The sequence below is a fragment of the Haplochromis burtoni genome, unplaced genomic scaffold (assembly GCF_018398535.1).
Source record: "Haplochromis burtoni strain Fernald_Lab_line unplaced genomic scaffold, NCSU_Asbu1 Contig_68, whole genome shotgun sequence".
NCBI lineage: Eukaryota > Metazoa > Chordata > Actinopteri > Cichliformes > Cichlidae > Haplochromis > Haplochromis burtoni.
The window spans coordinates 2031773-2054065 of NW_024582429.1; the positions used below are offsets into that span (position 1 = coordinate 2031773).

At 42.3% G+C, this 22293-nt stretch overlaps 1 protein-coding gene across 2 annotated transcripts in view; it reads right to left on the minus strand.

Moving 5' to 3' along the window:
- gsg1l (gsg1-like) overlaps positions 1–22293 on the minus strand; it is a 35445-nt gene continuing 13152 nt past the window's right edge. The window contains exons 2-5 of one of the 2 annotated variants that reach the window (XM_042221499.1): positions 17826–17873; positions 8745–8897; positions 5825–5936; positions 1–2868 (exon numbers count right to left, since the gene is read on the minus strand). In XM_042221499.1, the coding sequence (XP_042077433.1) occupies positions 2508–2868; positions 5825–5936; positions 8745–8897; positions 17826–17873 (674 nt within the window). In that variant the 3' untranslated portion in view covers positions 1–2507. The remainder of the gene's footprint in view (positions 2869–5824; positions 5937–8744; positions 8898–17825; positions 17874–22293) is intronic. The other variant, XM_014334170.2, reaches the window with a different exon arrangement.

Consider the following 22293-nt stretch of genomic DNA (forward strand, 5'->3'; position numbering starts at 1 on the left):
ATCGTGTTTCCTTGCTTCTTTTACCCAGTAGATCTTTATCCATAAAGTGTTTCCTAGTGAAATTTAACATGTTAACATTCAACTGAGAATTTCTTTGGAAAAATAAATGTAATTAGTAAAAATAATAGAGTGCATTAATTCATAAGTAAAATAAAGCACCTTTTTTTTTTTAAATCATGTGTATCGAAAAAAGGTGAATGTCGGCAACTTGTGGACTGTTTTGGGGACCAGAAGTTGCCGCATTTGGATCAGATGGTGGAGGACTAATTTATCAGCCTAAAGCCTGGGTTACATGTGCATTACTGCAGTAAAGTTGGAGATTTTAACACATGTATCTGCAAACACTGACTCAAGAAACTGCAGGTCTTCTTCAGTGGCTTCTTTTGTCAGTCCTGGAAGCTGGTGGTTGATGGAGGCAAAGAAATGAAAGAAGACTGGACTGAACCCTCAGCGCTCAAGATTTTAGTTTAAACACCAGCTCCACATTCAGCGTCAGCAACAGGATGTGGCCTGAACACGACCTGTAAAAGTGCAACGTGTGGTATTTCATTTTAATCTGACTCAGGCCAAAAATAATCATAATCTCTGTTGCTTCCTGTCCTGAGGCCAGCTTTTCTTGATTTCCCACAGTTTCTGTGTTTCTCTCTCGCTAAACTTTGCCTCATCTTTCTGCAGACTACATCAGATAAGAGATACCGAGGCTCACAAAGAAGCATGGCTTGGAGCATGCTTGATCGGTTGGCAGTCTTGCTTTCCCGGGAGATTCTCCAGGGACTGATTTGACCTGGAAAATCGAGAGTTCACATGAGCTACAAAGCCAGTGTGTTAATCTAATAGCATGTCTACTGCAGGCTTGTTCACTACTGCGCCAAATAAATGTGGCTGGGATGATGTAGTTTAATGATTTATCATCTGTTAACACAGGAAGGAGTGAACTCAAAATATTGTTTTGCATATTTAGCGTGGCTGTTTCTGCTCATTGGACCCTACTACAGCAGCTTTGCATGACTCAGCCCCGCCCATCATAGATCTGAAACAAACTTTTAAACCAAAAAAAGAAGATTTGAACAACAGGTGGGCGGGGCTTCTGTATTAGGAATACCTCCTCTCTGTCTTCAAAAACCAACAGGTGGTGTCACAGTAACTACGTTCATCTTTATACTGCCTGTGGTGTAAAGTGTGTTCACAGCCCAGCACCCACAACAAAGAAAGTGATAAGAAATCAGTAATTAAGTAACATATTTGTTACATTTTTTAAAAAATGTAACAAATAATGAGTAGTAATTATTCTAAAACTGCATCAGTTGTGTCTGTTGAAAACAATTTTAAGACAAGAAAGTTGTGTAACATATTTGCGTTTTTTAAATATTTTAATGACTATTTGAATATTTAAAAATCACGACCATCCCAACTGCAAAGTGATCGCACTCCATCGAAGTGGACTCGGGGGACAAACATGCTCGAGCACGTCAGCAGTACAACTCGGTCTGATATGACAAGTAGCATATGTGGCTAATGTTAGCTAAATTAGATATTGCTGTTCCTCTACGGTGGCCCTGAGGTGCAAAACACACACATACACACACAAAAATTAACTGTGAATAAATTATCGTTACTGCTGAAGACACCACAAATAACGTTTATACTGTGTATAGTCCAATAACAGGGTATGCAGCTGTTCATACATTTCATAGCAACAGTTTGATAATATTCATTTTTCTTGGATTTTTAAAAAAAAAAGTTCCACGAACAGTCATGTTTTACCATCTCCTTCAGGAGGGATGCGGCGTAATCAGAAATCTAGTTTTAAACACAATTACATTTGATTCTTAATTAATTTGATATAAATGATTAATAAATTATTCATAATGTTTTTTTAATTATTATAATTTTAATGTAATTCTTTAATTCCTCCCAAGAATCTTTTATTTAATAAATAAATAAATAAAAATATATTTTTTTATTTTACATGGATAATATTAAACAGTTGGCGGACACATAATTGTGTTTGCCAGAAAGTCCAAGAAGGATGTTCAAGGGTGTTTGCTGGTAACAAAGAAGAAACCTTAATGAAAACATTCTTGTATTTTCTGAAATACTTCTGTGTTTTGGACTTCAGGGCCACCGTAATTTCCGCTTCTTGCTACAAGGGTCGCTATTCAGCAAAGGCTTTCACCATTTTTCAAAACTGTGACGATGTATTGATGTTAAAATACTACACACAGCACCTCAAAATAAGCAGGAGAACGCCTACTTTCACCCACAGTCTATTTCTCACACTTTACACTGACTTTCACTTCACACACAGCGAGAACATTTGTATTTTCTTTTTGTAATCCATGTTTAATCTGCCTTTTAGTTGTCCTCTTAAAACAGAAAATAAGTTCTGCCTCTGCTTTCAGTTACAGTGGACAAACTAGCGGCCGGGTCCACATGTGAAGGTGCAGTTCACCTCATCGTGTAGCCACGCCCCCAACCCAGTCAATCCCCTCATTCCAATGTGTGACTCAGCACTGCTCCTCCCCCAGTGAGTCCGTGTTCTCCCCCAAGTCTATTGAGGCAGACCCCGCTCTCATCTTCCCGCGTCCCGGTCCGGGACCTGGACCGGGGCCCGCGCCGGGCCCCCCGACAACAAGCCCGGCTCTGGTGCCGCTGTGGCCGGGGTAGACCTCCACGGTGCTGGAGATGGACTGGAGTGAACGGTCCCGGAAGTAGTGGAAAGCTTCCTGGTCCAGGTAGTTCTGCTCCTCACGCAGGCCCTGCTCGAAGAGCTTCCGCTTGTGTCTGAACTCGATCACAGTCTTGGTGTAGGAGTTGAGGGTGGTGACAGAGGCGGCCATGCAGCAGGTGAAGGATCCCCACGCCATGCTGAGTGGAATAAGAGAGAAGAAATCAATAAGTATGAAATATATCTTTGGAAAAATGTAATTAGAATTTTACTTGAAAGCTTGAAAGAAGAAGGCAACTGGACTTATGTAGGTCACATAGATTGGGCCTGTGGTTTTACCCTTAACCTCCAGTGACGGTAATTACCCACACCCCTTTTCAAACCGTGGGTTATGTGACGACTCACATAGTCAGTGGTGGGCCAACCATCATCTGGACCACATAGACAGAAACAACGCCCACTAGGAGTCGATAGGGACCTTCGACCTTTTGTGTCTAAAGAACCGTCTTGGATGAGAGGTGAAACATCTTCACCTTCTACCAACACAAACTACCATGAACTGAATGACTGAGAACTTGCACACTTATAGATTTTTTTGCTCCCATTTAAAATAAAATAATCTTTCGATTCAGCACAAACAAACAAGGGCATCGTTTGTTCATCAGAGCTCAGTCCCCCAGCCTCCAGGTCTGCTGGGGAACACCGATGTGTTCCCAAATCGACCGCGAAATGTAATTCTGAGCTTTTCATCTTCATTCCTTCACATATTAGCAGGACGATGATCGATGCTCAGCTACCTCAGAGTGTGTGGTGACTCTGGAGAGCCTAATGTTGAGCAAACAGTGTGGGAAATAAATGCTCTACAGCACAAAAAAACAGGCAAAGGTCTTTAAACATGCTGAGCAAGAAAACCACGAGATAAAACGAAATGACGCATAAAATCCATCACTTTTTATCTTGGGACAACAGGAATCCATAGTGCGATGTAATTTGGATAATACGCTATAAACTCAATCACTTTCCCTTCCCTTTTGTAGGATTATGTTTATAACTGAACCATTACTGTTCCTCAGAGGAAGCAGAGAAACTGTTTAAAGGCAAAACCAAATAAACAGTATGAAATTACAGCAATAAATCTTCACGTATAGCACCGCAGTGAAGCATATAACAAGTCACCGCAACGTAAAACATATAAATTACCCTCAGTCGATGACACTGTTTCTTTATTTCTTTTGTTTACTGATTACATTTCAGTTTTACACCCGATTACTGTTGGAGCTACAAGCTTATTATAGTCAACGTTTTAGTTCGTTAACATTTAATATTACAGTCTGACGAATCTTTGATATGTTTATTAAGTATAAAATGAATATTTGGCATATGTCCTCCAAACACAGTAATCATTAAAAAGACTAAAACTAACACTGAACTAATAAAAATGAGTTTGAAACCTCTGTAGAAACTAACTGAAACTAAACTGAATTTCAAACAAAATAAATAAAAACACAAACCAAGTAGAACTAACATCTAAAAACTGTGCAGTGGTAATCCAGAGCTGTAAAATACTTTAAAGCCTTTCGGATAGTGCAGCTTTTATTTGTCCAGCACTGAATTTTCACACCAAGCACCAGACGTTTATTTTTAAGTGTTTTAAAAGGACATCGCTTTACATCCAGCTAGCACCTGTCAGTCAAAAAGGCCACGCCCCTAACTTTAAGCCTCAACAATTTTGTTTTTGTTTTGTGTGTGTGTGTGTTTGTTTTTTTGTTTTAAATCAGACTGTAAACATGTTTGTTTCGCTGTAGTTGGACATTTTAACATGGGAGTCTATGGGGACTTGCTCCTGCAGCCCCTGCTGGGCGCTAGAGGAACTGCAGTTTTTACTGCCTCCCTGAGTTTTGTTTCTCACCAAATCCCTCCTGAGCATGTCTGCTCCGTCAGCCACACACTGTACCTCCACAAGCTCCGCTGCCTTTTCTCAGGGGATTTTTCTTTGTCTTTAAATGTGATTCAAATGAAAACCAAAGAACCAGAGGTAGATGTGGTGGGGTTATTAAAAAATATCCAAAATAATTTGGACTATAATGTCTTTAACAACATAAATGAAACAGACTTCTCTTACTGCAAAGCATAAAGAAGGTCCTCACAGTAGAGGCGTAACAGGGGTTACGCTCAGTCCTGATGAGTTTGTCTGAACGTGACACAGAGGTTGTTTCCCCGTGAAAAAACACTCGGCCTTTTCTGTGTCTTCAGCACAAACTGTTCTAAAGGCACAGAGCTAGAAAACCTTCCAGCGACCTCCTGCCAGCAGATGAAGAGCTGCTTTGTTTGTGTTTTTTTCCCCATCTTCATATTAAGCATTTTCTCTTATTTCTATAACACTGCTCGTGCTAAAATCAAATTAAGGTTATTGCTTTCAGTGGAGCTTTAAGCAGAAAGTTTGAGTGCACATCAAGCGTCCATCATCGTTTCATTCATCCTGAAGGAGCGTTTTGGCCTTCTGTTCCAGCAGAGGTTAATCCTCCTTTCCACTTTAACGATCCTGAATGGCTCCCTCGTGGTGGTAAATGGAGGCTTTCGCTTAAATGACTAACACTGAAAATCTTTCTATTAACAGGAGCAGGTGTTCTCGTTCCAGGTGTTTCCCTCCTTCTGTCCTGCTTTACTCGTGTTTGGATGAAATCCATGTTTGTGCTTCTTTACTTCTGCTCATCTGTATCACTTATGCACCTCTTTATAAAGGCACAGTCGCTTCTTCTCTCTGTTCAAAAAAGGACTTTGTTGGAACTCAGCAGCTGCAGCTCAGCTTTCAGCAGAGAGCAAAGACAATTATTAACAGCAGCTCCCTGCGTACCTGCAGACCACCTGCTGACAGGCGGCTGCACACCTCCACCAACAGTCATTACAACGAGGTATTTGGAGACGTGATGCGTCTGTCTGTGAACATCTATGTGTCATTTTGTTGAATTCTTACATAAATATGGACTCTGTGGCCTGTCAGACACATTCCATTCTTCATATCAAATATTTGGCAGCCATAACATGAAGAACTTTAACATCTTTGACAGACAGTCATTAAACGTTATTATGGACACAGGTTTAATGTTGGGGTGAAGCTAGTTAGGGGTTAATGTGTGTGGGGGGCTGTGGACTGACCAGAAGGACCATCCATAGTCCCAGCTGTGAGGCCTCCAGTCTTCAGGACCCAGACTGACTGTGATCTGGAACACCTGGGTGTACATCATGTGGGCCACCATACCCAGAAGACCTGCAGCGCGCGCACACACACACACACACACACACACACACACACACACACACGCACACGCACACTCATTATGGAAACCATTAAAAAGGGCTTTTAAGACACAAACCGATCAAAACAGATAATATTGGAGCCAAATTTACACACCGTACAGCACAGTCAGTGCCCCTGTGCAGCCATGGTAGCAGCCTGATACTGTTGCTTAAATATAATATGAAACTGATCTGCATGTGCTGTAACAACCCCCTCTGAGCAGGCTCTTGGTGACAGTGGGGAGGAAAAACTCCCTTTGAGCAGGAAGACTGCGTTCAGGCGGATCTGGTTCTGTGAAGCCGCTGAGACTGATTTCGGTGAAATGTGGAGACCTTAATTTTTAATGACTGAATCTCAGTCTGTAAACACATTTCAACATTAAATGTAATTTGATTACAATCAGTAGTTACATTTTAGTTCAGTTTTAGAGTCTCAAAGTCATTTCAGCCTCTTCTTCACTCAGATACTCATCTCTGAGGTTCAGCTGTGACAGACATTTTTCCATCCCTGTGATTGATTACAACACGACCAATGATTGATCACTGATCAGTGTGTTACGTGTCTAAAGCTTTACAGGATCAGGAGCAGGAGAACGACTGTGTGTCAGCTGCATCACTGCCCACAGAGTCAGACAAATGAACACTACAGACTTTATTCTAAGCTGATAATAAACCTGTGACATATGTGCCGTCTCCGTCCTTCCATACTGGGGACTAAATGATCATAAAAGTGCTCTTGTTAAGGACAGAAAATAACAATCTAATGTCCAGTGTTTGACTTTAATGTTCAGGAACTTTATAAATGACGAAATGAAACCGAGGGTCAGACAGGCGCTTCACATTTATCCATCAGTAAATCAAGTAACAGCACGATTTATTCTAAGGCTTTTTCTGGGGGGGCTAATTGAGTTTTTAAAAACTTTTCTGGACGCATAAACACATTTAAGCATCACCATTAGACAAAATGTCTTTAACACATTAAATATTCCTGTTTTAATGAGTCCTCTTTAGTCCCAGGTCAGTTCAAACCCTGTGAGGACGGCTTGGAGACACATTAGTGTGTTTTCTTGCTCTTACATAACAACAGAAACCCTCAGCACGAGACAGTCTGCCACCATAATTACCACAAAGCAAAAACAACAGTAAATCACTGCAGCCCAACAGTAATGAATCAGAACACATGTAATGATCATAATTAGTCATTATACAGAATCAATTGAATCAATGGGCGCGCTCGGAAACATCCAATCAATTACAGAGAGCGACACAATCAGTCAGCAGAATTACAACAAAGTCAAAACGCCGCGGCACAAACGAGTCGATGTGACATTAACGAAGGCGTTATACATCACAATCACGTGTGTGTGTGTGTGTGGGGGGGGGGTCCTTTATGCTCCATATTCATCAGCTTTAAGACACCCACCATTGCTTTTTATTTATTTATTAGTAAATCAAAGCTGTTTGTTGATGTCTTCACTTTTAATACTCCATATTTGTATTCCTGAACTCTACTAGAGCAGATTTGCATGAGTCACAGTTTAATTTTCAGCTTCCTCTGATTGGCTGGCCCTTGTATACGAAGAAGGTTGAAGAAGAAGGTTGGCTGGGTGGGAGGGGAAAGGCGGAGCCTGGTAAAACAGGTGGGAGTCCTCATCAGGTGGCTGGGTTCAGGCCAAATGCTATAGGTGGCATCCAATCAGGACGCCGCCTGGGTGCTCTCAGACAGCGAGTAGGCCTTTGGGTAGAGCCACAACTTGCTGGTGAGATTATGTATTGCATTTAGCACGAAGAAGTGGAAAACTTTTTAGGGAAACTTAATTTGTGGCAGTGATAAATAGTTTATGTGGCTCACAGTGGGGTAGGGGCTCTTTGCAGAAGTTTGTTTTGGGCTCCTGAGAATGCAGGGCTCAGGTGTGGAGTATACACGTTGGTCTCCTTAGATGTAGCTGCAGGTCTGAAAAGTGAAGCCGATGCAAAAGTGCTTTAAACCTGCATTCCATTTAGTGCCCACCAGGGGGCGACCTCTGTGGCTGTAAAAAGTCTGAGGCAAAATGACCCTGGCTTCTTTTCTCTGTGACCTCTGTTGCTTATTTTAGGTCAAACTGAACAAATCATCAAGTGTCTTTTGTAAATGATCAGAGCTAATGATGTGTGATTGACAGCTCCACAGACAGATCCGGCCCTCGCTGGCTACGCCTGGTTTTTGGAGTACGTGAGCAGAGGGAAGGCCTGGATTTTTATCTCTGCTGTGTAATAGTTTTCAAAATGTCAATTACCTTTCCCTGGTGGAGAATGAGCATGAGGTTTTTACATAATTCAGAGCAGAAGTGTCACTTGTGATATGAAGTGATTAAGGGAGCGTGCTTCAGAGGTTTGCTGCATAAATGCTGTAAAATGTGCCGCTGTCCTCTGAGAGGAGCAGAGTGACGGACGCATCGCCAGCTTCTTGTGTAAGAGGTTTAGCGTAAATTGGGGAAAAAATCCCTGGCACCGCCACATCCGAGGCTGCCATGGGATAACCTCTGACCCTGGACGACCTCACAAATCTGCCTCAGGCTCTGTCCGCTCTGCTGCTGATTCTCACTGCAATACTCAGAATAAATGTAAATGATGCCCAGTGGTGTTTAAAGGATGTTCCTGATGCCAAATTTCACTGGACACGAATTATCTTTTGCCAGGAAAACCAACAGAGAAGAAGAAGTGAAGAATAAAAAAAGAGAAAAAGCAGGAAGAGGAAGCAGAAGAAGAAGAAGAAGAAGAAAGGAAACTTGCATCTTACCGGACAGCACGGTGAAAACGGCGGCGAAGGCGTTGAGTTTGAGTCCGTCGATGACGTTGCTGGAGTGGAAAAGCTCGAGACACATGAGGCTGAAGCCGACCACCAGCAGCAGGATGTAGAGCACCTCGGACACCACGGACAACCACAGCACGCCTACAGACACCAACAGAGCGCTCAGTCAGACAGACCTCACATGGATGCGTCCCGGACTTCTGAAGCTACGAGGGCTCAAAACGCTGGAGAGAAACTTTGTCTCCCATTTGTTCCAACTTCAGCCATTCATTCATCTGCTGTCCAATAAGCCACAAACCTGTGATGAAACTTTGATGAATTCTCGGATAATGACACATCTCTCCTCTGTAGTGAGGACACGGCACTTAGAGCTCAAAACAAGGTGAGGTTATTTGTTTCTCATCATCCCAGAGGAGGAGAGGAAGGTGTTTGAGCCCTCTGGTCATAGACAGGGAAAAAACCCTGCAGAGCTCAGAGAGACATTATAAAGGATGATGAACAGCTGTTACAACCCCGCTGTACCGTATGACATTTTTAAAGCACAGAAGAGATGTCATCCAGTAGCAGAAGCTGCCCTTGGGGTCCGCTCTCACTACCACGCTTCTTTTCTCCACACGTATTATTTCTAAAAAGGCAAAAAGCTCCTCACGACACAGAATTAAACAGGATTATCTGCTCCTCTCCGCTCTGCTCTGCTGAGGATGAAGAGGAGGTAAAATTACAACCTCCAGGCTGAATTTTCAATTTGAATGTCAGTGAGTTTTGGTGCGGCGCTTCAAAACCCCCAAACTGGGAATAATGATCACTAATTTTGTCTTTGCTCTTTTCTCTAGGCAAGGTGGCAACCAACTACTGTTTCCTCTGCATCAGGATGCTAACCTTTCATCCATGTCATCGTCTCCACGTGGACATATTTCTTCCAAACGGTCTAATAATCATTTCCGACTCCTTAATGAATCTTAACGAGCATCTTTAACTTCAAACAACTGCAAAGGAGAAGCCAGACTGTGTATTTCATGTGGTAGCACTGCTTTAAAGTCAGGGAACGACACTTCCATCCACTTTAGCCAATACAGATCATTTGAATATTGGCACCATGGAGATAAAGAGGAAGAGTCTGTGTGTCTCTGCTTAGACTGCTGTCAGATAAGCAGGAGAAACCTGTTCACAGTCCAGCACAACAAATTTAGTTTGTTTTGCTGTTTAGAAGTAAACAACAGTTATCGGGTGCATTGACATCACAGTTCACACGAGCAGTGACACAGATAAGGTGGAGCTCAGTCATGTGGGATGATCTCAGACTAGATCAATCCACATCAAAAGGAAGGAGGTGGCGTGGGCATCTGACTAAAGTGCCTCCTGGATGCCTCCTAGGTCAAGTGTTCCTGGGAGGAGGTCCTGGGACAGACCCAGGACGTCTCTGCTGCGATGGGGACCTGATAATTGGTAAAGGATGGATGGATGGCTAGGGTAGACAGACAGGTGGAAAAGGTGGAGGGATGCATGAACGCATGAATAAAAATACCTAATGGTCAAACTAAAAGAGCACCTGACTGACTCATATGACATCTGCTATTGAAGCGGAAACCAGAATCTAGCCAGCTTTATTAAGCATCTAAAGATGTTATTACCTGAAAATATAATAAAATATATAATGAATAAATTGAACCTAAATGCGCCGGTGCTTTATATGTCAGGAGCTGGTGCTGCGAGACTCGTCGGGCACAGATGCCGAAGGACGCCTTGTGCTTGTGGAGATACGAGCAGGTTTGACGGCGCAGCAGAATCTGACACCCCGGAAATGAGAACAGGATAAATATTTCCCAGTACGAGCAAGGCCAGCATGCCCTGTGTCAGTTATCAGTTCAGCGCACAAAGTGTCTTCTACTCATGTGAGTTTCTCCCAATGTGAAGTGTAAGTGCTGAGAGGAGGAAAATAAAGCACATGTGCAGCGGCAGCCCAACGCTGACACAAAGAAGCAGCTCGGAAACTTTCTCTCTCATCAGCCACACGAGCAGATTTTATTCAGATGCTTCCGAGCTCGTCCTGCATCAATCCGCTTATTTAATCACATCAAACTCCCAGCGAGAGATGAAAGATGACAAGAGACGCTGCTCTGACTCGAAACCCTGTAACCGGCGTGACCCCGCAGGTCGCACGAATTTGACTCCACGCTCTCTGATTTCTCATTAGCCGCCGCTGTAATTTCCACACAGTCGATACAAACAAATTCCAGAGGTATAACCGCCTGCGGGGGAATTCAGAGTGCAACAATATTGACCAAAAACAATTTTCTCCCCTGTTTCTGTCTTATTGAATATGCACCAGTAGACTGAGCAGACTTCATTAGACTGAAGGCAGAAAATAAAATGTGCTGTGAAGGACTAAACCAACACTTCCTGATAACAGGAAGGAAGCAGCTCATCAGACCAAGTCTCATGTAAATGATATAATTACACCTTTAATTACTCTGTGCGCGCGAGTGTGTGTGTTTGCCTGAGCTTGTCAGTGGTGTGTGAAGTCAACAGTTTCTTGGGTTAATACATTTCATTTTTTGGGTTTTAGAGTTTTTAAAAACATTTTCATGTCATCAAATGCAAATTCTGGTGAATTAATGCTGCTGTAACAGTTTAACCTGATACTCGATAAGATGGTTTTACCTGCTGTCACCCCAGCAGGTAGGTTTGAGTGTTCCAAAGGGATTTGTGTCTTCTCCTGGGATCAAACTGGCTTTCAGTTTTATCACATTTTAGGAGTTGAAAGTGTCCAAATTCGGATGAGAGGGTGGAGTGCTAAGTGTTCGGCCAACACTAACTAGCTTAGTTATCCATAGACTGTATGGGAGCAGGACACAGACAGACAGGCCTGCTCAGTAACTTCCAAATTAATTCCTGAAATTCCTAGAAACTGGAGACTTTTGGATGGCCTGTGAGCACAGTACCAGGACCAGCTACAACTATAACCACCCGCTTCACCATCCAGCTGTCAGCCATTAAGGCCATGCCCTTTATTTCAAGCATCGAGTTTCCACGAACGGTAAAATTATCAGTAATGACCAAACATTTAATGTAACATTTAATGACCTTTTGTACAAGGGTGTAAAAATATCTGTTTCTGCCATTGGTGGAGACTGACCAGTGACTGAGTTTCTGACCAGTTATCTAATCATATTACCTCTGATTTGGCTAATATTTAAGACAGTTGAAAAAGTAGTGTTATGGCACTGGACTGTGTGGCTGCCAATGGCACCGGGTCACTGGTGCCTATTGATCACCGACTGCTGATAGAAGCAGCAGAGCTCAACTTCCTGTTCAGATTCAGCCAAAGCTGATCAGGCAGAGCCTCACAGTGCAGATAATTATCCAAAGCAAACTGCAAAAGCAACTCAAGACTTTCCCAAGGAAACGAAATGAGATTTGATGGCCCAGTTAGTTTCCTGATCTCAACCCACCAGCTTTTCAGTTACAAAACTGAAAGCTGAGAGACGCAAAAAGATGCAGCAGCTAAGGCTGCAAATTTACATTTTTTTGGAATTTAGTGCAAACGTTCGCACAAAATAAGTCTTGGGACCAAAGACGATAACTACCCACACCTTTCTGACAAATGTAACTTGGCAAATAAGATGAGAGCAGACAACGAAGGGTCTCATGAAAAGTTAAAAGTCTGTTTGCATATGAAAATAAACAGAAGTGGCCCAGCAGCTGAACCTCTTTAAACTCCAGGATGTCAGACCCATCTTACATCGTGGATCAGATGCAGCACACTTTGATGTTAAGTGTCAGTTTAAAGAAGTTTAACTACACATTTGATCCTTCAGATATTTTAATATAAAACATTTCTATAGCAGATAGAAAAAAACATTTTAATCTATGATCGAATAACTTTTGTGTAGCATAAAAATACAGTTAGAGTCCAAAGCTTATTCCTTTCGATGTCCAGTGAGGCTGAACTGGAGTCTTTGCTGGGTTGATTCTGGACCCCGAGCCTCATGTTTGACACCCCTGCTGTAATCTTTTCCTATGGTACGCACGTCTGAATCCCAATCACAGTTTTCATAATTCCCTGTTCCAAAGAGTTTATATTAGTTTACAGCACCCATGCAGTCACCACTGATAGCCAGCTACATGTTCGTGCATGATCTGCATGTTTGATCTTAATGACACACAGATGTAAAGAAAAATAAATGGCGTTTGTCGTGTCATCTCTCAAGTGGGTCTGGTTCTGCTGGAGTGGGCGGGACTTGAATCCTGGCTTCGATTCGCTCTCGCTGACTCTTTCCGTCTAATCAAATTAAGAGTTGTTTTTTTTGTTTCACTTTTCATTAAGAGCAGACTTGGATCTGACTGAGGAGCAGCTGCGTGTTATAAAACCCAGCAGCAGGCATGTCGGGCCCAAAGGAAGGCAGATTAACATATCGTATCCTTGTGTGGGAAGCAAGGTCACCCCGCTCAATACATCATATCATCCACCTCTGCTCCATGCATCACTCCTGCTCTTCCAGATGGCATTAACAGATGAAACCATCGCAGAACTTTCATTATTAACTACCTGCTCTGCATGAAGCAGAGAATTAGAGGCAACGCCCCACATGCACCAAAATATTCCCTTTCTTCTGGATGCTCAAATATTCCTTTCATTCGCTGCAGGATATAAACAACATGAAATAATCTGCTCTTATCTGCAGTTAGGATGAATCTTGATGAGCTGCAATATTCCCTCATTATTCAGCATCCTCTTCTTAATATATTCTGCACTTCATTTGGGTTTAAAAAGAGTTTAAGGTTATACAAGAGGACCTTCTCATGAGGTAAGCCTTTCATGTTCTGGTCAGGTTACAGTCGGCAAAAGCAAACTTTGGAAACGTTGCTTAAAATCTGTCTAAAGTTTTGATGTGAACATACGGCCACATCCTCACCTTTGTTAGGCGACAGGCTCCAATAACTTCCATAAATCACCAGTGACACCACACAGGAAAAGACTCAGCCTGTTTCATATCAATTAATAAGTGTCACTTTGCCTCTTCCCCCTCCTTTGTCAATATAATAACGATGACGGCCTCAGGATGCTTTCAATGAATCTCAGAATCTTAAAATCACTTTTCCGAAGACCCAGTTTAGAGATGTATTCCACTATTTTCCTCATTTTCCCATTTCTCTCTTCAACTCATAGATCAACTATGACTTTCCTTAGATATAAACTATCTACAGATGTGCTCCATTATATTTCAATTCCAGCTGTGACAGCAAACTTCTCATTGCATTTTTCGGTGGTGGGAACTGGTCTTACACTGGTCCCAGTTTCTAACTAATCAGTGCTGTAATGGTGCTGGTATTGCTGGTTTAACTAAAGTGCCTCTAGAAGCCTCTTGGTATCGCATCATGGCTGCAGTTTGACAGTTATTTAGAAGCTCTTGTCTAAATATTTGGAGACAAGAGACATAACTTTTATTTTGATCTACCAAATACTGCAGTTCCTTTAATGTCCACTAGAGGCTCCAGCAGTAAATCTGCAAAAACTGTTTTAGTCACTTTAGTTCATTTCTTAAATTTCTTTCCTTTTTTTAGGGGTGCGGCCTCTTGGCGAGACCCTGAACTGGACCTCTGGACCGTGTTTGTGCTGTTGGAGCCTTTTGGAGCATTTTTAATGACATCATCTGTCCAATAATATGGCCGCTGTGAGGTGACTAACAGGCTGTCCAAGGAGTCTGAGCTCCAGTTATAGTGAGTAAAATTTCATGAATTTGACTGGATGTTGATTAGCACCAGGTAGCAGGTATCTGTGTCTATTTTCTGCATGCATACGTCCAAGGATCTGACACGCTACTCACGACAGCTAACATTAGCCACCCTCTGTACCAAATACAGAACTTCTGTATTTTAAAAACAGAAAAATATTAAATTGTTCGTGGAAAACGTGAAAGATGAAGTTTGAAACTATCCAAGGACTAAAGTCCAACCTTTATAAACAGTCTATATATTTGACTGTCATCTCCTGCTACGTTTGGTAAACTGAACATATAAATAAATACACACTCTTTCCTCTGCAATGATGGCGGTAATGACTGGAATCTTCTAATCACAAGTTTTAAAGTGCTTTGAGTTGTTTTTATAATTAGACAGAGGGGTTTGTGGTAAATGCAGTTTAAAAAACAAAAAAATGCAGCTATGTTACTTTTGGAAGATTGCATCAATCTTACCTGCATGGTACCACAAACTTCAGCACCAGTTGTAATTACAGAAAGGGGTCAAAGGTTAGTCCACGTGACCTTATTTAAGGTAGCATGTCCCAACTCTCCGCATACTTCCTGTAGAACGAGCTTTGGAAAGGCAGTTGCAGCCCTGCAGTCTGGCCGAGCAGATGTCACAGTTTATGTGGGACATTTTTATTCAGCCTCCTTGTCTGAATACATCAGACAAGGAGGCTGAATGTCGATGTCCCACATTTTGATCGGCTTCAAAGGACTTTCACTTCCCTGCAGTGAGTTTAATTTCCTGATGGATGTGAAGGAAGCAGTAAAGTAGAAGTTAACCTGGGTTTTGCTGCTTAACAGTGAAAGTTGCAGATCACCATGAAGTGTTGAGCAGATTCCAGATGGATACGATGGAAGATACCACAAAGAAAGTCAAGTGAGCAGGAATACTGAGACACTGAGTTTTGTCAGATGCATCCCGCTGACCTGACAGAGATAATTGGAAGCAGGAGATGGCTGTTAGAACATTTATGGAAGGCTTCCAAGCTTGAGGTTCATAGGGTACATCTCAAGGAATCAATTTTCTCACTTAACGACAGGATAAAAAATGTTTTGCTAATCTAATAGCTTAAAAAAGAAAAATCCCAGAGTGTCGTTTGATACGATTAAGAACATTGTCTCTCCTGAAATTCCTCATGTACCAGTCTATACTAAATCTGATTGTAATGACTTTTTAATCTATTTTGTTAATAAGGTTGCTGCCGTCAGGTCGAATATTTCTCCATCATCCTCTCAGTATCACACGTGCTTACCTCTGATACCTGCTCCTCTTTTACTCCTGTTACCTTACAGGACATCAGTGTCTGCTTGGTCAGATGAAACTGACTTCAAGCCACCTTGATGTACTTCTTCATTAGTGTGTTTGACTCTATTGGCTCCTGCATTCTGGAAATAATTAATACTTCTCTTTATACTGGCTCAGTTTCCAGCTATTTTAAACAAGCTATTGTTGAACTAATGTTAAAGAAACCTAATTTGGACCCATCTCTTCCAAGCAGTTACAGGTATTTTCCAGTCCGGGTTCTGCAAATTACACTCCACTGAAACCGCTTTGCTTAAAGTGTCTCTGATGGCAGCAGAGTCAGGAGAGTACACTGTTCTGGTTCTGTTGGATCTCAGCTCTGCTTTTGATACTGTTGATCACAGCATCCTGATAAATAGGCTGAAGGACTTGTTTGGGATTACTGGTGTTGTTTTAAATGGTTTATGTCGTATCTGAGAGATCCTTTACTGTCTGTATGAATCATGTGTTGTCTGAAACATCAGTTCTGCCTTCTGGGGCACCTCAAGGATCCGTTTTAGGTCCGATTCTCTTTTTGCTGTATATCCTCCCTCTAGGCCAAATTATCAGACGTTACATATTTCTTATCTCTATGCTGATGACATTCAGTTGTACTGTTCTTTCAAAGCTTCTGAGTTTTATAAATTGTCGTCTTTAAATAATTGTCTGTCTGAGATCAAACAATGGTTAAATGACAATTTCCTTCAGTTAAATGCAGATAAAACAGAAACCTTGATTATTGCACCTGATCACATGCTCTCAGAAAATAAGCAGCACTTCAGTTTTTTTAGACCCTTCATTTCAGTCGCGTCTCAGAAACGTAGATATTTGACAGTTCAATGTCTCTTGAGAAACAACTTGTCCGGAACCGTTTTTATCATCTAAGAAACATTTCCAAACTCAGACTGGTGTCAAAGGCAGAACTTAAGATGATTCCTGCTTTTATCTCTTCTCGTTTGGATTATTGTAACGGTCTTTTTACTTGTCTCAACAAATCAGCTCTGGATCGCCTTCAGTCTGTACAGAATGCAGCGGCAAGACTTTTAACTGGTACAAACAAGAGGTCACACATTACTCCAGTTTTGGCTTCTCTTCATTGGTTGCCTGTAAATTTTAGGGGTCATTTTAAAATTTTAGTTGTAACTTTTAGAGCTCTGCACGGTGAAGCTCCCCAGTATATCTCTGACCTGCTGAAACCTCATGCTTCATCCCGAGCACTTAGGTCGTCAGGTCAGAGGTTACTGGTGGTCCCACGTACTGGGTTTAAAACACGTGGGGATCGGGCTTTTCAGGCTGTGGGACTCCCTGCTGTTGTCGTTACGCGGTCTAGACTCCATCGACTCCTTTAAAAAGCAGCTGAAGACATTTTTATACAAACATTTTTTTCACTGTTTTATATTTTATTTGTATTTCTGAATTTATTCTGAAGCACTTTGTGATTTTTATCTGTGAAATATGCTATATAAATAAATTTTACTTACTTACTTACTACTTAGTAGTTAAAAGAAGTTTAACAGTTTCAGGGATAGAAAAAGGGAATAAAGAGTATATGCAGGAAGAAGAAAGAAACTTCAGCTTTTATCTCCAGAGAGAGTTGGAAAAGTCTCCTTCAGATTAAAATCACAAGGTAAACACCAAACCTGTAACCTCCACTGTGAGTTTATTTCAAGTTTGATATGTCAAAATGACCGTGCAGCGTTGGTGACGTGTCCCACACAAACACGCTTGTTATTGTCATTTTAGATGTGAACTCATAACACACAAGGGCACAGCACTACAGTCGTCCAGGAGGTGAGAGGTAATAAAAAACTCTGAGAGTCCAGAATTCACATTTTTCTTAGTGCACCACAGGTGAAAACCCTCTGAAACAGTGAAAGAGTCCAAAAACGAAAGAGTGTGTGTGTGTGTGTGTGTGTGTGTGTGTGTGTGTGTGTGTGTGTGTGTGTGTGTGTGTGTTTGGTTTTTTCCCCTTGCCCATGAAACAGTGGGGAGCTGGCATGGGAGTGGAGAAGCTGCCTAATGACCATCATCACTCACCTCTCTCCGATGCCGGGGCCAAATCAATGAAGCTCCGACACTTCTCACCTGAGAGGAGAGAGAAAGGGAGAGGAAGGAGAGAGGGAGATGTAGATGTAAAGAGGGAAGAAGAGGTGGAGGAAACAAGGTGAATCGAGTTGGGAATAAAGGGGGGGGGAGCAGGTGCAGAGGATGAGGCGATTAGTGGGCAGGAGACAAGGATGGAAATGAATGCATGGGGGGAGAGAAAAGGATAAAATGAACGTTAGTGTGGCGGACTGATACGAACTGAAACCACGTCAGGCTCACAAATAAAGACACAGTGACTCAAGATGATCCTCTGCACACTGCCAGGCATTATTAAGTCGTTTTAAAAGCTGTATTAGTCACATTCATTTGCTTTTGTTCCATCGCATTAAACAAAAGATGTTTATAGCACAGAGCTGGAGTCGGGATGAAAATCCCAAAGCAGAGAACTCTTTCTTAAATGATTAGAACGATCTGTTGATCCATTTTCTGACAAAAATCTGGGTCATGGTCACGAGGGCAGAGACATCCACCCAACTCCACAGTCACCTCCTCCACCATTTCTAAGGGGACACCAAGGTGTAGCCAAGACACCCGATCTCTCCGGCAGTCTGACAAAACATCGCCTAGATGTCCTCCATTGTTGTGTTATGTCATGGGGTTTTTCGAATGTATGTTTGTCACAGTTTCAGATCATCAAACAAATTCAAATATTAGACAAAGATAACAAATGTAAACACAAAATGCAGTTTCTAAATTATGGTGTTTGTTATTAAAAGGAAAATAATCCAAACCTGCGTGTCCCTGTGTGAAAAACTGATTGTCACCGACCCGTCATTACATAAATTAGCTGTCATGTATCACATCTTTGGAAAGCTGAATTCAGTTTCTAGCCACACCCAGGCCTGATTACTGTCATACCTGTTCACAATCAAGAAATCACTTAAATAGGACCTGCCTGACGAGGTGGAGCAGACCAAAAGATCCTCAAAAGCCAGACATCATGCCGGGATCCAAGGAAATTCAGGTACAAATGAGAAACAAAGTAACTGAGATTTCTCAGTCTGGAAAAGGTTATAAAGCCATTTCTAAAGCAGAGGGACTCCAGCCAAGTGAGAGCCAATTTCCACAAATGGCAAGAACATGGAACAGTGGTGAACCTTCCCAGGATTGGCCAGCAGAAGAGAAGTACCCCAAGAGCGCAGCGGCAACTCATCCAAGAGGTGACAAAAGACCCCAGAACAACGTCCAAAGAACTGCAGGCCAGAGTTCATGACTCCACCGTAAGAAAGAGACCTGGCAAAAATGGCCTGCATGGCAGAAAACCAATGCTGAGCAAAAGGAACATAAAGAAAAATATCTGGATGATCCCCAAAACTTTTGGGAAAATATTCTGTAGACTGACGAGACAAAAGCTGAAGTTTTTGGAAGGTGTGTGTCCCATTACACCAAACCATAATACACCAGCAAGTCCACCTCTGACTAGGCCGATCCAGAGTCTTCATTTTGCTTTTCTTAAGCCACTCGATCCTGACCCGAATCCGATTAAGATGCTGTGACATGACCTTTGAAGGCGGCTCATGTGTGGCTGAATTATAACAATTCTGCAAAGCTGAATGGGCCAAAATTCCTCCACAGCTGTAAAAGACTCGTTGCCTCTTATCATCAATTAAAACTGGTAACAGCAGGTGGTTAGTTTGTGATATTACTCATTGCTCTGACCTAGATTTACTGCTCTTGTATTAAGGTTTGTCTCAGTGGCAGGTGGGTCACATATTAGCCTTAACACTTTGCATATGACTGGGTAGCATTAGCAATTTATATCCAACAGCATTTTTAGTTTGTGTGTTTTTGAGTACAGTTTTTAAGGAAGTGCTTCGCTTTCTCTTGTATTTAGATCAGAGTGAGGATTTCGGACAGGGTGGGCTCCATGGGATGTTCTGGGATTATTGAGAGTCAGAAAGAAGTTCTAATTGTCAATTACAAGTTTGTCATGTGATTAAACTTCTTTGCTCGTGGTTGCTAACCTCATAACTTTGTGATGTGGAGCAATACTGAATGTGTAAAAAAGAAAAAGTGTGACTCTTTCTCAGATTGTTCTAGTTTCAGGTTCGAGTGTCCTCTTGGCTTCATTATATTTCTTCCTGGCACACTCGGGCCTCGGTGAGTTCATCAGAGCTCACGGGACCCTGCAGGTCACAGATCAGCAGCCACAACACGAGCTATAATTCAGCCCGTGCAGTGTCACGGGCAGCAGGCGGGCCCATCTATAACCAGCCCAAACACCGACGCCCACACACGCACAGAGCCATACTCGCTGAACAGCAGATGAAGACACACTCTGATCACACTGATGCTGAGGACGATTTAGGTTTCCTGTGGTGAAAGAAAAAGAACAGAAACTCAACGTCAGTCCTGCAGAAACTCTCTGAGATTCTGGAAGTCCCGTTAGCTCAACAGTGCATTCAGAAGAATAGCTTTTATGTCTAATTGGTACTTTTATTCTACAGTTTCAGCTCCCATGATTCCTGTTAATCTACTGTTGCATCACCTATGGGCAGTTATTCTAACCTAGAGAGCAATCTGTGTTTGGCCTAAATGTGGGCTGCATTCAGACTTGGCTGACAGCTATGATTCAGGGTCTGTCTGGCTGACTAAATTTAGCCATAGCTTCAGCTCACATGGACCAAATTTCAGGTGTTCTTTGGCAACTGGGTCACCTCTTAACCACAAAACACTTACCCCTGTCAAGCCCATCTCATGACTGATGGGCCATTTCCGCTTCTCCTATAACAGAGTAAAAACGCTGCTGGAAATGAGCCGAATGACCCTTAACCCACTCCTTCCTGTTACCTGTTCTCCACCTGGTGCTTGTATCCTTCCTTCCTCTGTTCTCCCCTGGCTTCCTGTTGGGAACTAAACTGAAATAAGAATAAATGTATGACTGTAGCTAAAATCAGCTCTTTGATTGTTTCCTCTAAGCGCCTGTTTGACAGAATCTGAAGAGGATGGTCATATTTCATCTTTTCAAGGTTAAATGTGAATTTGCTCACACCTTGGTGAACTGAAGTGAAGCTGTGATGCAGCCAAAAGGTGAGCGTCTCAGCGTCTGATTAGGACATGAATCTAAAATGTAATTAAAGAGTGAGCGGGCTCGTCTGTGACCTGATGACAGGACTAACAGCACAATCAGTATTCCTACGCCTTCCTGCCGCACACAGAAGCCCGCGCTGCTCTAAAATGTCAATTATCAAAAAAAAAAAAAGAGAGAAAATCACGCTCGCAGTCTATCAGGCTGTAATGAAACAGATCCATTTAAAGAAGCTTCAGGTGTCTTCTCTTGTAATTTTGGTTCACAGTCCCGGCTCTCACTTTTGCACCACTCTTTCATTATTCTCCCTTCCTGCAGCTCTGCAGACTGTTTAATCAATGATCCGATGTCATTTGGGGGTTAATTGCAGCTGTAATGAGTATGAATGCTTTTGTGAAACAACACCTAATGTGCCATTACTTCTACATTTAAAACCGACCGTATAAAACGTCAGATTGAGAATGAACTTGAAGAACATAAAGGCTCCAGTCTCATTTGTGCTGATCCAACACCGCAGTTCAAAACTGGACGTGCCGAGTGATCGATGGACGTGACTGAGAAACTGAGGAACGCTGCACAGTCACACAATTATGACTTGCGTTAAAGCACGTCCTCCTCTATCTCTAATTGGATCATAAATTTCTTAATTAACACCACGTTTTATTCAACAAGACTTCAAACCAGCGACTGAGACCATAAACCCATCAGGAAAGTGTTTACTGGGCCCACAGAGCGAGGCAACGGACCAGTGGAAGCCCGAGGAGTTGCAGCATGGTGGTTAACTCCGTTGCCTCACAGCAAGAACATCAACCATGTGGCTGTGTTCACTTTTTCCAGTGTTTGCTCTGCGGGTACTCCGACGTCCTCCCAGTCCAAAGACATACAGTTAGTGGGTTTAGGTTAACTGGTGACTCTAAAGTACCCATCGGGTGTGACTGACTGGCTGTCTGTGTTGACTGGTGAGTGGCAGTGTGCAAGCTTAATGTTGTGAAGGACGGTGCTTTGAACTGAAACTACAACTTCTACCTAAACCTAATTAACTAACTGTGAGCACCGAAATCAGGAGCAAAAGGAAAACACAAGGTTACACAAATAAACCCAAGAGTCAGGACACTTTGTCTGCAATGGTGAGACGCCTGCAGCATCTGACAGAACATCAGTATTTCACACATTGCTCCATGCCAGAGTCCTCAGCAGCCATCCTGAGCCGTCTCGCTTGTAACTGAATAATTTTTGTGCTCACAGATATGAAAACATCATCAGTCAGATCAGCTCCAAAGGTTTGGTGGATTTGCCTCAAAGCAACATTTTAAAGACTTTTTCCTCCACAGGTTATACTTCTACGTCACAGTCACACAGCTTCACTGAAGG